Source organism: Rousettus aegyptiacus, unplaced genomic scaffold, assembly GCF_014176215.1.
Source record: "Rousettus aegyptiacus isolate mRouAeg1 unplaced genomic scaffold, mRouAeg1.p scaffold_m13_p_1, whole genome shotgun sequence".
Lineage (NCBI taxonomy): Eukaryota > Metazoa > Chordata > Mammalia > Chiroptera > Pteropodidae > Rousettus > Rousettus aegyptiacus.
In genome coordinates this window covers 29,855,137-29,871,406 of record NW_023416284.1, presented here as the reverse complement: position 1 = coordinate 29,871,406, position 16,270 = coordinate 29,855,137, and the positions used below count along the sequence as shown (strand labels likewise).

The window sequence follows — 16,270 nt, the reverse complement described above, 5'->3', positions numbered from 1 at the left end:
GGAAATCATATATATATAATTTACTTTTGAAATTTTATATCTCCTGATTTGTATTCTTAAACTATTTTAAATATTTTTTCTTTTTTTATGAGACTAAGAATCTCAAGAGTTGAGGTTTTCAAGTTAGAATCCCAAGGTGATGCTTTTGCTGTTTTAAAAAAGCTTCTCTGTAAGCTAACATGTAAAACTAGATAGCACCAATCATTAGAACATCAAGATGGCTCCAGCTTGACTTTTCCTCTCTCTCAACTTTTATGTACTAGTGGCTTTATTCTTTTAAATATGTTTGGCCAGCTGGTGTTCTGTTTGGTGTTAAGTTGTGTCTATACCCTACCAAATAGCCTGATAAAAACTGGAAAATGTGTCCAGCTTTCCTTTAAACATGAATTCCCCTCGTGATACTACTCGCAAATGACTTTAGAGCCACAGATTCTTTCAGCTCATAACTAGGATATACCAGGTAAAATGAGCTTGGAAATACAATTCCCATGGGCAAATGCAATGAAAACACCCTGGAACCACCTATTATATCCAGACATTCATGGATATGAAGTTTTACTCTTGAAATGAGAGAATGTGTGTGTTTTCAGTCATCATAAGGCTCTAGCAAAAGGGATTTTTAATTTTTTTAATTATTTTACATTTTTCAAAATAAAACATTGAAATGTTTGAGTGGATGGCTACATAACAACAAAATTGAATAAGAACTATAACCTAATGACAAGGAAAGGACTTCTTAGTGATTTTCAAGCTGCTGATCACATGATTCCTATGAAATAAAGATTTCTTGAATGAAAAGTAATGTGAAGAATTACCATTGGTGGGAAACAGAACTAAACAATAGAAGTAGAAAAAAGAGATGCAAAACAGTCTTACAAGGTTTGTAACCAACATGCTAACATCATCTACAGAGTAGTTTTATATTTATTCCACTTCACTAGGTCTCTTGGGTCCTTTCTCTAGATAAATACCTTTAGCTAGTAAAGTGATTACAAATGATAAAAAGGCCACTAAAGTGACTACTATCCTCATGGCTTTGAACCAATTGGGATAATGTGGCAAGAGAAAAAGTTCAATATGTAATGCTATCCCCAAACCTATTATTACTGTTGTTATAGCTTCACTGAGCCTTTCAGAAATGAGGAAGGCAAACCATGAAAACATAACAGGAACTATACTATTAGCTAAATTGAGGAAGTCTGGTTTAGCTGGACTACCTTCTGGCAGAGCAAAACCCCATCTGATCCCTCCCAAGAAAGATAGAAAGCTGGCTCCATAAGCCATCTGAGTAAAAGCTAATATGGGGATATAAGTCTTTGTCATCATCATGATCAGTGGTGGAGCAACAAAGGGGATTAGTGCTGCCACAGTTACATATAATGCTGGCTTTGGGCTGTCAGGCAGGTAAGTGATGGTTTTTGGTGGCCTGGCTGGAAGTACTTCTTGCTTCTGCTTAAAGCTGCATGGAGAAGTATGATAGTATTGTGTCTTGCTCATACACACTGGAAATGATGAGAAAGGCCAAGACCTTAGAAACAAAGGTGAAAAGTTCTGCTGGAGACATGTCTTTAGAGAAAGTATTTCTATTCTCCTGCTGGCTCCTACTCCAATTGTGAAAGGGTACTTCAGCATCTATAGAGAAAACAGAACCAGAATACAAAAACATTTAAAAAATATATATATATATATATATATCGCCAAACATCTTAGTTAATCCCAACCTAGAATGATATAAAAGCAAACTATCTGGTTTGTGTTAGCATATAGAACTTTACAGAAAGGTTGGACTACAACCTTTGGACTACAGGGTGATGTTACTGCTGGCAAAGACAAGTAGCTACAGAACATAAAAAGAAACTAAATAGAAACCAGTGATATTTTGGCCTACACCAATCTTATTCCATAAAAGAAACATCTCAAACAGGAACAGATAAAGACTGGGTCTTTAGTATTTGGCATTCTAAACTGCTTTTTCTATTTATAAATTGTAAAAGCAGCTGTACTAATTACTGTGAGAATGCTACTTTATATAGGGAAAAGCAATCTACCAATTTAGCTTTATGGACACTGCATATTTTTCATAGCTCCATGCCTTTCTACATGTCTGTGCCTAGAATTCTAGCTTACTACTTTTCTATCTAAGGAACTTTTCTTTCAAAATTCAGCTTGAAACTCCAATCTGATGTAATGCTCCTATAAATAAGCAATTCTCACAGTGAATTAAAAATGTGTGTTTACTTGTCTGAGAAGACTCAGGAGCCAGGACCACATTTTTTTCCTTTCTCTTAAAGAAAAATAAAATTCCCAGTGCCTTTCATGATATGTGGCCAAAGTAAACCACTCCTGCTGATACTGTGTTTTAGTGAGCAGATTCCAGACTTCGACTAGTAAGTAGATCATCAGTAACTCAAAAAGTGTTAAATGAAAGAAATGAGGGTTTTTTAAGAATCTTGGTGTTTCTTCAAAATGCTAGGCATGATTCCATCTTGAGGCCTTTCTTTGAAAACCTTTTGTCTACAATGTTCCCTAAGCTACCTTACATGGCCCATTCCCTCACAGTTCAACACAGCACTTATCACTTGAAGTATTAAAGATTTTACTTATTTGTATTTTAACGCCTCCCCCCTTTTGAATATGAAAACAAGGATTTTTTTTTTTCTTTTTTTTCCCATCGGTGTTGCCCAGACAAGCCGTGCCTGGCAAATAGTGCTCAAATATTTGCTGAATAAACTAACCTTTGAAGATGCTCGAGAAAACTCTTTGATGAAGTGAAGCATACTGGGCCCTAATGAAGTCTTGCTCAGGAAGATGCCAGGCAGTTCTGATCAATGTATTTTTACAGCTAAGTAGAGGAGCTGAATCACAAGCATGTTGCTGTTTACAAAACAAGATGTCACTTAATTGTCTTCATTTTATACATAATTTTATTTTATTTTTTATTATTTTTTTAGGCAAGGCTACCCTTAGTTGACCTCACAGATTACAAAGACCTTGTCATTTTACAATCCCTTATTTTTTAAGCCTACGGCACCTGGTCTTCCTACGTGGTCTCCCATCCAAGTACTAATAAGGCCCAACCCCACTTAGTTTCCGAGATCAGACAGGATATGGCTTGTTCAGGGTGCCATGGCCATAGACCATAATTTTTTAAAGTAGAAACTCACGTGAATTTCTTCCACATAACACAGTTTCCATAAGACTGACAGTCATAGCCTCTGTTCTTTTTTTCCCCTTAGTTACCTACTTTGAGGCTTAGGAGTTTACAGCTCAAAATGATAGTAACAATCCATACAATTTAGCTATGGACAATACACTATAATTGTGTTTTATATGCATTAACTCATATAATACAATAACATCATCAACTAAGTGCTGAACAACTGTACGTAGCCTGTTAAGTTAGAGCGCAAACTTGTGTCAATCTGGGTTGGAATCCTGGGACCACCCACCACTTAACTACCTTTGATTTTGGACAAGTTACTTAATCTTGCTATGGACAGTTTACACACTTTTGAATATAAATATAATTAGAGTCATAAAAATTAAATGAGTTAATAATGCATGTAAAGAGCTGAGAACAGTTCCTGACACAAAGTAAACACTGAAAAAATGTTAGCTATTATTCCTTGCTTACACAAGAGAGAATGGTTAAGAGCCCTAATATATAAGTAGCCAGTAAGTGGCTGAGTGAGAATATGAATCCAGATCTGTCTTACAAGAGTCCCATTTCTAACCAGGAAAATGAGGTGTCAAATCTAAAACCCACAGTTGCCGCTTAAAATTTTTAATGAACTAATTTCTTGATCACAAATATTAGGCTTGGGTGGAGAAATCCTGTATACAAGTCCATGTCTTCATTCTACATGTAAGGAAACAAGTAGGGAGTTGTCCTGGGCCTCTGAGGTTTTAAATGACACCCCCCCACACACACACTCCCTGATTCCCAAGCAGATATATACGGAGTCCGCACACCTTGGCTCAAAATCACCTGTCTAAGGGCCTTCCAGGCCACCCCACTTAAAATCTAAGCGCTCCCTCCACCTTTGGAACTCCCTATGCACTGATGTGTCTTCCAATTCATGGGTATTAGAGCGAAAAAATGATAGCCTAAAGCTCGAGGCCTGCCAACTGGTGAGGAAATTAAGGATAAAGATCCAAAGGTTAATCTCCATTTAGGCGAAAACGCTCAAGTAGTTCCACTACCCCAAAAGAAAAAGTTACAAAATGTAAGCCTCAGAGACGACATCTGAGAAAAAGGGGTGGAGCCTGGACGCAAGGATCCTCGGGAAACTTTGCCCAACAGAGCCTGCGGCTTCGGTTTACTCCTAACCCTTAGTGCTCACCTTCCCAACCTGCACCACTGGCAGCTGCCCTGCTATTTACTTGCCAGCGTCGCGCCAGGAGATGGAAAGCTGAGCTGCAGGAAAATCCAGGTTCTCGCGAAAAGACACTTCCGGCAAGTGGGGTTAGACAGTCCTCCACTTCCTGACAACGGTAAAAAATAAGTCCGGGTGGGGACTTGACCAGCGTCAAGTGGTTCCCAGGCAGGGCTTTCCGTCTTGGGCCACTCCTAATTCTGTGAAAGTCGGCTTTTGAAGTCTGTAGGGTACCCGAACGATCCTTGCCTCTCTATTCCAGGTTTCCCAGCCAGCAGAATTTGCCCCGCAGAGTTCGGGAGGGTAGAGTGCAACCACTGAAACAATCTCAGTGATGGTGGTGGAGGAAGGTAGGAGAGATTTGGAAACTAGGCCAAGTGTGGCTTGGTCAAACTGCTTGTGCTCTGGAACTCATCTTTTATTCTGCGTAACGACAGCCTTTTTAGAATCGTCGGGACACATCTCACTGAGCATTAGAGTCCTGAACTAATACCATTTGCGGGGGAGGGATCTTTCTACTTCCATTCTCTTTCCTGGGACACGGAAACTTCATTAAGAAATAAAGAGCACAAGGGACGGGCTTCCATGAAAGATGTGATAAGAGCCGCGGGGCGATTCGGAAAGTTATATCATTCCCTCTGTCACCATTTGCTTTAACTTTAATTTGTCGGCTATGTGACCTTGGCTAAGTCCGTTCCCTTCTTTGGGCCTCCATTTTACTATTAAAGGGAACAGCACCAAGCAATTGCAGTGACCTTCTGGAGACACATAATAGAACAGCTCAAGGTGCCCACCCTAGCCAGCTTCTCCATTCCTCTGGATTCTAGCTGGCCTAGCTTCCTAGTTGCCGCCATCATATAAGGTTTGGCTTCCCATGCAGTATAGGCTCACAGCTAATTTTTTGTAATAGTAACCGTTTCTGGTCGCGATAGGCTTTCACTTTTATTTCCTTCTCTATCACGGCGGTGCTGCCCCTTCCTGTCATGCGCTACCCAAAGAGACCATGGATCTGAGAACAGCTTCTCCGCCATGGCACTGCGGCCAGAAATCCGCCCTGCACTGGGCGGGGGGCGGGACGCCAGCCATCAGGCAGAACTACCACTCCCAGCGGGTAGCGCGTCGAGCCCAGCCACGCAGACCTCCACAGCCTGGCCGAGTGGCCCGCTGGGGGCTGGAGTCTTGACATGCGCACCTGAAGGAGCGGAAGGTGGGACGGGGTCGGAAAACATGCTTCTACTAAACTGGTTTGCTAGTTCTTGTAGAAGTAGTTTGGGGACGAGTGCTTACCCAGAGGTGGGGTATGGGAAAGTAAAGAAGGGACAGGGAAGAATGGGTACACATATACACACCACCCCCACTCATTGACACCCGTCCAGGCCCGAGTGTTGGGCACCGGGATAAGAGGGGAGTGCCAAACTCGCTTAGCCGAGGTCGGAGTCGCTGGGGGCGGGGCAGGGAATAACCGCCGTTCACGCGCCCCAACGGTGGTGTACCGCACGGACAGGGTCATCCAAACAGGGTGCGTGCGCCTCTGCGGACTGTGCGAATGAGTGGGCGTGTATGAGGCGGGGTCGGATGGGAGAGGGCTGGGCTGGTTGTCGCTCCTCCCCCCTCGCTGATCTGCCCCTCCTGGGCCTTGTGGGCTGGGCAGCCATTTTGGGAAGAGCTTTGTTATGGTTGTGGGTTCTCCACCTCTGCGGGATCAGGAAGCTGGGGACGCTCCCTTAGACGCCGCGTCCGGTTTCTGGTTGTACTCCGGCCGCTGTCCGGTGAGTGAGAGTTCCAGACAACGGGTAATAGGGGATCTAGAGTTTTCCTGGCGCGGGACTCCGCCCGGTGCTTGACCGGCCGGCTGATAAAACAAGTTGAAGGAGGCTCTCACACAGGTGGTTGGGTGTAGTCGGCCCCCAAAGGGGGAGCGGAGCCCACAGGTCCTGTGTTTCATACCGCGCACCTACCCCCGAGCGTGGCGCTTTGAGCGCAGGCGTCGCCGCGCCTCTGCCATAGTGCTTCTACTTCAACTTTGGTCTGCGGGTCGGAGCGCTCACCTGCGGCTCTCTGGCTCCTCTCCAGGAGTTCCGGCTTGGCGGTGGTTGAGTGACTTGGTTTACGGGTTTTTTCTTTCCTTCTTAAGTTAGAGCCAGCGGTTTTTTTCCAATGAAGGAAAACCTAAGGAGGAAATAATCGTGTAAGTCAAATGTGGAGTATCCGAAGGGAAAAGAACTTTAACTCCTAGCGTTCCGGTTTTCCTTGGTAGTGAAGTGTTTTCGTTGATTTAGTCTATCCAGCACCTACCAACCCCGCCCCCGAAAAGAAGCCAGTTGATCTTAAAGTGTTACAACGAGGAGTTGTTGTTGTTGTTGTTGTTGTTTTAAATCTACCTCTCGCCCCCCCCCCCACCTCGTGAAATTCAAAAGGCTGAATCTAAAATGGCTGTAGCTTGGGGAAGTGCCTCGAGCTTCGGTACCTTAAATGCTTTAAGTTGTCTTAAATTTTTAGTTATTTCTTCTACGGAGACAACTGAATCTCTTTGATCTTTTGGTCTTCTTGCATTGATATCTTATCTTTAAGAGTCCTTGCTAGACGAAAACAAAGGTGAGACTAAAGAAGTTTGCTTACTCCAAAAGTTTACAGAAGGGTGGGTGCGGGGTTTGTTTGTTGTAGTTGCTTATAGCTTTGAAATTGTGCTGCGGTGTTAATTTTATCAGCCAGTGTTGTGCTCTGAGGTGAGTTTGTCATATTTGTTGAAATAGTTGCTCTTAACTTTGGTGCTTATTTATTAGGGAAAACGAAGTTAATGGTGGTCCGTGTTTTAGTTTAGGAACAGAAGTCACGTTCCTGTGTAAATGACATCCAAAAGTAAAGTGATTGGTAGCCTTCAGTAGATTTAGATTTGTAATTTAGAGGACCGCTGGCCTTTTCTAAAATCTTTTCTAAGATCTTTTATGTGTAATACTTAAGGGAATCAGAATGCTGTTAAGTTTCTAACAATTGTTAGAAGAATGTAAGACAAGTGAAAAACTTTAGACATGTAGTGTCTGATCGTTGTGCTCTTAAACAAAAGGGCGGCCGTCTTTTTGTTTGCCTTTTTTTAAGACGAAGATTTTTCTCTTTTTTTCTTTTCTTTTTTTTTTTTTTCCACCATAAGATCCAGAAGTTTAACTGAAAAAGGCATAGAATGGAAACCAGAAACAGTTAAATTAGTGTTTGGGAAGGTGCTTGAGTTTCAAGTTGCAGTCTGTCTGAAAGATAAAATAATAAAATAAGTTACAATCTGTCTGAAAGATAAAATAATAAAATACTAATTCTGAATGAGAACTTTAGAATTAATAGTAAAATAGGGTGTCATCTTCCCTAAGGAGTCAGTTTCTATTTACTTTCCTACATTCGTTCGATACAAAAGTTTATATTCGTCAGTGCCCCTAGAATATTTTGTTCTTATTTTGGTGGTTTTACAAGAGAAGAAAAACATTTAAAGTGCTTTTTAGAAATTACAAGTCAGTTTCTTTGTATTTTGCTGTCATTGCCTACTGGACCCATAAACTTGGGTGAGATCTCCCCTCCTCCCCCAAGGTGCTTAGAGTGGTTTGCTCATATTGATATATTCTTTCAATTGATTCTGGATAGTGTTTTATCAGGGCTCTTGAAATTTGGGACGGAAGTGTTAGGAAGACTTATTTTGAATGAATTCATTCAGTTTTCTCCATCAGTGGCTTTTTAAAGGCTTGGGCGAGGAGGGCACATGCAACCGTTTTTACTATGTTTGGGGTAATAGGAAATCTGGGCAAATTTCTGCTTATATAATTCAGTTACAGGGAAAACGCAATTCTGAATGAGACCAGCAGATTGCATATCTTTGTTTTTTACACTTAAATTATATAACAATAACAGTGATAACTCTAATATGCCAGGGACTGTTACTTAAAATGCTTTATCTTTATTATTCCTATGAAGTAGATATTGTTTTATCCCCATTTTTTAGTTGAGGAAAATAAGTCCAGAGATTTATCCAGTTGGTAGCAGAGCCTGTACTCAACCTATTTCCAAGTGGTTGTGATTAACCATATGGCTGCTGCCCTGAGCCATGAAAAAAAGGCTGTTAGAAAGATGAGAGGTACAAAAAACTTTAAAGGCTCCCAAATAAAAAAATAGTTAATGGAAAAGGTAAATTTTGGTGTATGTATTTATAGCTTTTCAAATAGATGGGGGGGGGGATCTAGGTGGTGCATGTTACTTAGTAAATAACTGTTAGTGCCATTGTCTGGAATTTAATATGTGGTTGTGCTGCCCAATTCACTTCTACATCAGACTCTGGTTTTTATTTTCCATTGAAGTCTGCCCAATACAAATCTGACTACAGTCAAACTTGAAAAACAGTTAAGTAAGCAGAACTGAACTTTTGTCCAAAAGTACCTCTTAACTAATGAGGTAAAGTATTGCAAACGTCATGTAAATTGAATTTGTATAGGTGATTTCGAATATACTAAGTACATATTTAAAGGATTCTAATTGTTACTTTCCTTTACTGAAGCAAATAATCAGCCTTTAACTGACCTGCTGGGCAAATCATTTTTCATCTTTCAGACAAAACAGGTCAAATCATTTTAAGAAATGCTAGAGGCTGTGCTATGGTGCCAGTTTTGGTGTGCTAGGGCTAGAAATACAAGATGACTATAAAACATTCTTGCCACCAGAGAACTTAGTTTAACAGGTAAGTGCAAAAATATTCATAGGATAACAACATAGAAAGCGGTCTTTCTTTAAGGAGTTGGTTTTTAACATACTCATTAAATGTACCTTCCTTTCCTGTGACAAAGCTACTCTGTTTTATGTTAACCAGAGATCAGGCTAGGGAATCACCAGCATAAACACATTTTTAATACACTTTCTGAACAGTAGGTCTACTTGTTTGGAATAAGTTCTATTTTCAAAACAAAAAAAAAATTGAATTCATATAAGTTGGGCTATACTTTAAATTTAGATTGCAAACTCTGTTCATTATAAGTTTAAATTTCATTATATAAAAAATTCTTAATTATTACTGTCTTTGAAGTTTCTAAGTGTGGAAAACTTGATTTGGTGGCTCTTTAGTTAATTAAAAAGTAGAACCATTTCAGTGTTCCTGCTGTGCATTTATGAATTATTAACTCTACACTTTTTAATTAGTCTTACCAAGCATGATGAGAAGGGTAATGGGAACCATTTATTGTGGGCTTTATAAACTAGAGGCTATAATAGAGTCCAATATATATAATCCTATTCCTTAAAATTTGTATTAACTCTTCTAAGTGAGTATACAGAGGTTCCAAGAAGTTAAGTAATTTGTATAACTTAAGGAGATGGGGATTCAGGCAGCTTTATCTGATTTTAAAACACTTGTTTCCACCACATCACATAAAAAGTATGGTATGGTAATTAAGGGCACCAGCTTTATAGCCTGATTTTGAATCTCAGCATCACCACTTACAACTTTATGACCTCAGGAGACTGTTAGGTGAGGTTTCTGTGCCTGTTTTTTCCTCTCAAATGGGAACAGTAGTACCTTCTCATAGGTTTATCGTAGTTAATAAATGAAATTATCTGTAAAGTTCTTAAAACGATGCCCGACAATAACAAGCACTTAATACTTGTTAAATAAGTTGTATTAAGTTATTTTAATGAACATCTTTTCGCTGATCCTTGGTGAAATTTGAACAGATCATTCATTGCACATGGAGTTTTTTCTTTCTTTCTTAGATAGTACAGTTCTATTGGAATTAGAATCCAAGTTCTACACACTGTAATTGACTGGCGTTCTTTCAAGTCTCTTAAATTGTATGTCTCTTCTGTTTTTTTTCCTAGCGCTTTTTTGCGGGGTCGTGGGGGGGCGGACAGGTCATTTGTCATGCAGTTTCCCATATTCTAGATTTTCCTGATTTCCTGTAAGTTGGTAGTTGGATATGGAGGCTTAGACTGAGTTTTGATTTGGGGGGAGGGAGGAGTGAGGAGACTTTCATAGGTGAGTCTGCTTTTAGAGATTTTTTTTTTTTCCTGGTTCACTGCTTCTCATCTATATCATTTTCTTATAATTTCTCTATTGAGCAGCATAGAGTAATTTTATGAGTTATTTGCCCTCCATTCATATACTTGTAAAATGGAGAATTTGGTTTGCCTCTGGGCCATATTCAGTATTAACTTTTACAGCAGTTTGTTTTTTGTTCTTTTTTTCTTGTATATATTTATTGTATTATGAAATTGAGCTAAGTATGCTGGGTTTGCAAGTTTTATTTTCTGGTTTTGGTTAGTAGTGAGTAGTTTTATCTGCCTATTTGGTCTGAAATTTTCTCTTCTTAAAACTTTTTTTATTCTTGTTTATTTCCCTTCTCCCCTCCTCCATCTATTAAAAATATTATTCTTAACACTTATTGAGTACTCACTTTTTGCCTCTAGGAGAAAGCAGCCTGGCACTATTCTTAACACTTTATATACATTCACTCATTTAATCATCAACTTTCTAACAATCTTCAGATTACAGATAAGGCCTTATTTGAAACAAAAACAAAAAACAAACAAACAGAAAAAACCAGTCTAGTGACTTGCCCAAGGTCACATAGCCAGTAAATGGCAGAGCCAACTAGATCCAGAGTCTGCTCTTCTAACTTAAAAGTAATGTTTGCTTACAAGCATTTCTAAAACTCTTAAGAGAGTTTTAGAAATGCTTGTAAGCAAAATGAACTTGAAGTAAAAACGTGTTTTGTGATAACAGTAGTCACTACTATTAAACCTCAATTATAAAAATTGTTTAGTTTTTTTAAATGTGACAAATAGCCTATTATATTCATAGGAAAGTGGAGCCTATTAAAGTCAGTATAGCTGCAAATATTTGATAAAAGTTATCACTACTGAATAACTTGTTTGTAGTATAATTGATGCAGCGGCTTTTGGAGCAAATGTTATAAAAATATTTTTGCTGGTTCTAAAACCTTTGTTTCAAATACTTGCATAAATCTAATCCACTTACTTATCTGCATCTTCCAGAATTTAATGTGTCAGATTGCATTAGATAACAAATGTACATATGTATCATACTATTTTTATTCGGAACTGTTGTGATTTCAGTAAATTCCATTTTTATTCGTGAGGTAGTGAATGTTTCAATATAATTGCCACAAGTGTTTGTGACCTTTGAATGACAAAACAATGGAATGAGAAAGGTTATAAATTTTAATCTTTAAAAATTTTCTTTGTCACATTACTTTCAGGAAATGTTTTCTGGAACAGTGAAGCAGAAGGTACAGTGATTAAAGTTTGTCATAATGGGAAGACTGAAAGGATTCTGGTGTTAGACATTCTACTAATTGGGCTTTAAAGTGATCCTTTGTTCCTTTTGTCTGTTTATTGTTTTAACCCACTTCCAATATTGCCTTTTTTGTGAATATTAGTGGGAAGGGAAACTGGAAAGGCTGTGTGCATGTAACTTGTATGCATACACACACATATACTTTCTGTTCCAGACCCCTGGCAGCTGTGCGACTTAAAACACTAGATAGACTGGGTATTTGCATCTGGAGTGAGAAAAGCAACAAAGCAAGGACAGTTTAGGTTCCATTTTATTGGCTGGTGTCAGTGGCATTGCTAGGGGGCAGGGCAGTTTCCTAAGAGTCTCTTCCTGTGGTGTGACCTTGGTTGGTTTTAACTAAGCTTTACTTGGTTTCTGCATGTTTGCAGAATTAAGGAGGTTCTCATTCATTCTCTGAATGCCCACTATCTGATAAATTCCTTTTCTGCTTACCCAACCTAAATATGGTTTCTTTCTTTCAACCAAGGACCCTGATTTGTAAATTGGCTAATATAGTTGCTACTCCTATAAGATTTTGATTGTTACTGTCTCTATTTAGGGTAGTGTTCCTAACTCAAATGAAAACCTTTGTGGCTGTTTTTTGTTTGTTTGTTTTTTTAAAGATAATCTTAGGTGAGAGTTTTCCCTTTTATCCATTCCCAGTTCTTAAAAGCAGTAGTTCTCAACGTTTTAAAATTTATGTGGAGGAAGGCCTGGGTGCCATTAGTTTATTAAAGTTCCCACGTGACTGTCTTTTAATAAATAATTCTTTTATTATTACAAAAGCAATATATGTAGTGGGTAGAATATTAGGATATATAGATATACAAAAATAAAAACTTGACATTCCCATCATCTAGAAATCGCTACTTCATAACTTTCAGTGCATTTTTTTCCCAGATCTTTTTCTAAGTACTTATATGTTTTAATTTTTATTTTACTAAAATGAGATCAACTTGCAACTTGTTCTTTTTGTCAGTGATGCTCACTTTCACTGAGTAAATGTTCATTTCCTTTAATATCCAGGTGCTATTTAGATTGCCCCAGCTGGTCCAGAATATGTTTATTACAGGTAGCTATGCAGGCTAGTATCTGATCCCAACCTTGTTGTACATAATAACACTTTGTTTAATTTCTCAACGTCTCTTTAATTTAGCATTGTCCTTATTTTTCAGTGACACTGACTATGAGATTGGACTAGTCCTAAAGAGAGTTTTGTGCACTTGCATTGTTGCAGTATCATTTAGTTTGTTTCTTTGGTTTCTGTATTTTTCTCTAGTACTTTACAGCTAAAAGTGTAATGGTTTTTGACTAGCATACGTCATAGCTATATCTCATTTTACATTGTATCATAACACCTGATTGACCTATTTTTGTAATGCTAACATTAATCTTTGTATTAAAGTGATGGTAGTTAGATCCATATATTCAAGAGTAAGTCTTTCCCCCTTGCAACAAGAAGCTAATTTGTATGGTGTTACTTTGTACTAAGAGTTCTCAGTCCCTTATCAATCATTGGCCTAATTTTTTTTTTAAGACAACTTTATTGAGATATAATTTACATAATATGAATTCACCCATTTTAAATGTACAATCCAATAATTTTTTTTAGTACATACTCAGAGTCATGCAACCAAGTGCCACTATCTAATTTTAGAACATTTTCATCACTCCAAAAAGAAATCCCATATTTATCAGCAGTCACCTCCCTGGCCCTAGGCAATTTATTAATCTACTTTCTGTCTCTATGGATTTGCCTATTTTGGTCATTTCGTATAAATAGAATTATACAGCATGTGATCTTTTGTGTCTGGTTTCCTTCACTTAGCATAGTGTTTTTAAGGGTCATCCATGTTGTAGTATGTATCAGTATTTCATTTGTTTTTGATTGCTTTATAAGCTGTTAGTGAATATACCACTTTTGTTTATTCATGGGCATTTGGGTTGTTGCCTCTTTGTGGCTATTAAGAGTAACGCTGGTATGAACATTCATGTAGAAGTTTTTGTATAAACGTATGTTTGCATCTTTCTTTGATCTTTCTAGGCATAGAAATACTTGGTCATATGTTTAATTTTCAGGTAAACTGTTATCCATAGTAGTTGTATCATTATAGATTTGTACCAGCAATTTATGATGGCTTCAATTTCTCCGCATCCTCAGCAACACTTGGATCTCTCTTTTTTATTATAACCATCCCAGTGGGTGTGAAATGATATCTCATTGTGATTTTGCTTTGCATTTCCCTCATGGCTAATGATGTTAAGCATCTTTTACTGTGCTCATTGGTCATTTGTGTATCTTTGGAGAAATGTTTGCCTGTTCAACTCCTTTGCACACTTTATAATTAGGTTGTCTTTTTGATGAGTTGTAATAGTGTTTTGTTTTATTTTATTTTATTGAGGTATAATTGACATACAACATTAGTTTCAGATATAACACATAACGATTTGATATTTGTATATATTGTGAAATGATCACCACAGTAAGTCTAGTTAACACCATACATAGTTAAAGTTTTCTTCTTGTGGTGAGAACTTTTAGGATTTACTCTTAGCAACTTTCAGATATGCAATACAATAAAATTAACTGTAGTCACCATACTGCAATTACATCCCTATGACTTATTTATTTTATAACTAAAAATTTGTGCCTTTTGACCCCCTTCACCCATTTTACCCATCCCCCCCTCTCCTGCCTCTGGCAACCATGAATCTGCTCTCTATGAGTTTGATGGGGTTTATTTAGATTTTACAAATGCGATCTTACAGTATTTGTCTTTATTTGACTTATAATCCCCTCAAATATTATTCATGGTATCACAAAAGACAAGATTTCATTCTTTTCTGTAGCTGAAGAATTGAATAGGTGTGTGTGTGTGTGTGTGTGTGTGTGTGTGTGTGTGTGCATACACACCACATTTTCTTTATCCATTCATCTGTCAGTGGACACTTAGGTTGTTTCCATATCTTGTCTATTGCATATAATGCTGCAGTGAACGTGGCAGTAGATAAGTCTTTTCGAATTAGTATTTTTGTTTTCTTCAGCTATATATCCAGAAATGAAATTTCTGGATCATACGAAAGTTTTAATTTTTTGAGGAGCCTCCATACTGTTTTCCATACTGGCTGCACCAATTTACATTCCAACCAACAGTGCACAAGGGGTCCCTTTTCTCCATATCCTCACCAAGTACTTGTTTCTCGTCTTTTTGAAAATACCCATTCTAACAAGTGTGGGGTAATAGCTCATCTTACTTATTTTAGATACAGGTCCTTATCAGATACATGACGTGCAATCTTTTCTTTGTTTTTGGGTTGTCTTTTCACTTTCTCGATGATGTCCTTTGAAGAACAAACATTTTTAGTTTAGATGAAGTCCAATTTATCATTGTTCAGCCCAGTGATTCCCAGCGTTTTTGATACCAGGGACTGGTGCTCCTGTGAGAATCTAATGCCTGGAGATCTGAGGTGGAGCTGAGGCAGTGATGCTAGTGCTGGGAAGTGGCTGCAAATACAGATGAAGCTTTGCTAGCTGGACCACTAGCCTGAGGTTTGGGGACGCATGGGTCCAACCTAAGATCATGAAGGTTTACTCCTATGTTTACTTTCACTTCTTATATTCAGGGCTTCGATGTACCTGGAGTTAATATGGGTCTTTTTTTTTTTTTTTCTTTTGGCCAGTGGATATTCCATTATCACAGCATCATTTTTTTAAAAGAAAGACCATTTTGCTCTATTGATATATATCTTGACCTCTTTGTTGAAAATCATTTGGCCATATTAGGCTTTTTTTCTGGACTCTTGGTTCAACTACGTTAATTTCTTTGTCTATCCATATACCAGTATACAGAATTGAAGTCCTTTGGTTCTTCTTTGGTTGCACAATAGCCTTTCATCCTGAATTTGATATCGATAAGTTTCTTACATTTTGAAATAATTTTACTTTATATGAATATATTCCCAAACTATTTAATGTTGTTATTTATTTTTAAAATTTAATATAGTATCATATAGTTTTTAATTTTTACTTTTTATTCTTTATGAGATTTGCCATATTTCTAATGTAATCATTTCTTCCTGTGCAGTATTGTACAGATATACCACAATTTAATCATTCTTGTTTTTTGTCTACTATATATAGTCCTGTAGCAAACATTCCTATATTTTTTATCTTGTCTGTGTTCATATGTCATTAACAATGGTAGGTCATAGAGGTTTCACAACTTCAACTTTATATTTGCCAAGCTGTTTTCTAAAGTCGTTGTACAGGTTTACATTCCCATCAGCAATATATGAAGCGTATTTGTTGCTTTAAATCTTTATCAATCCTTCGTAGTTTCAGAATTTGATTTTACCAGTTTCATAGGCATGAAATAGTGTCTCATGATATGACTCAGGTTTTAAAAGTATGAATTGATGAGTGATCCAGTAATGTTTTCTGTAGTGCATTATATTATTTCAGAATACTTGCATATAACACACATCTCTTATGAGCAGGGTAATATGTAAAATAACCAGTTATATTTTTGACAGAAATAACTTTATTATCATTGAGTTTGTACTAGAAATAAATTTT

At 37.7% G+C, this 16,270-nt stretch overlaps 2 protein-coding genes and 1 pseudogene across 7 annotated transcripts in view; 1 reads left to right on the top strand and 2 right to left on the bottom strand.

The window, feature by feature from the left end:
* Positions 1 to 602: 602 nt before the first annotated feature.
* On the bottom strand, positions 603 to 4,457 carry TMEM69 (transmembrane protein 69). Its single transcript, XM_016137844.2, has 3 exons — positions 4,344 to 4,457; positions 2,736 to 2,874; positions 603 to 1,632 (listed from the first exon to the last, which is right to left on the bottom strand). The coding sequence occupies exons 2-3, from the start codon at positions 2,775 to 2,777 to the stop codon at positions 925 to 927; spliced, it is 750 nt and encodes a 249-aa protein (XP_015993330.2). The 5' UTR covers positions 2,778 to 2,874; positions 4,344 to 4,457; the 3' UTR covers positions 603 to 924.
* Positions 3,020 to 3,138, bottom strand: LOC118605323 (annotated as a pseudogene).
* The window catches only part of GPBP1L1 (GC-rich promoter binding protein 1 like 1), a 45,088-nt gene continuing 33,180 nt past the window's right edge, over positions 4,363 to 16,270 (top strand). Inside the window, exons 1-2 of one of the 6 annotated variants that reach the window (XM_016137839.2) lie at positions 4,368 to 4,494; positions 4,639 to 4,726. The gene's annotated coding sequence lies outside the window, so the exon portion shown is untranslated. Of the gene's footprint in view, positions 4,495 to 4,552; positions 4,727 to 5,985; positions 6,146 to 6,194; positions 6,565 to 16,270 lie in introns of those variants that run through there. The other 5 variants (XM_016137840.2, XM_016137838.2, XM_016137842.2 and 2 more) reach the window with 5 other exon arrangements.

Excerpts from the sequence above, each read along its gene's own strand:
- TMEM69 (XM_016137844.2), bottom strand. The coding sequence starts at position 2,777 with ATGCTTCACTTCATCAAAGAGTTTTCTCGAGCATCTTCAAAG. Across the intron at positions 1,633-2,735 it reads TTTCTCGAGCATCTTCAAAG|ATGCTGAAGTACCCTTTCAC; the intron begins GTTAGTTTATTC and ends TTTTCTCTATAG.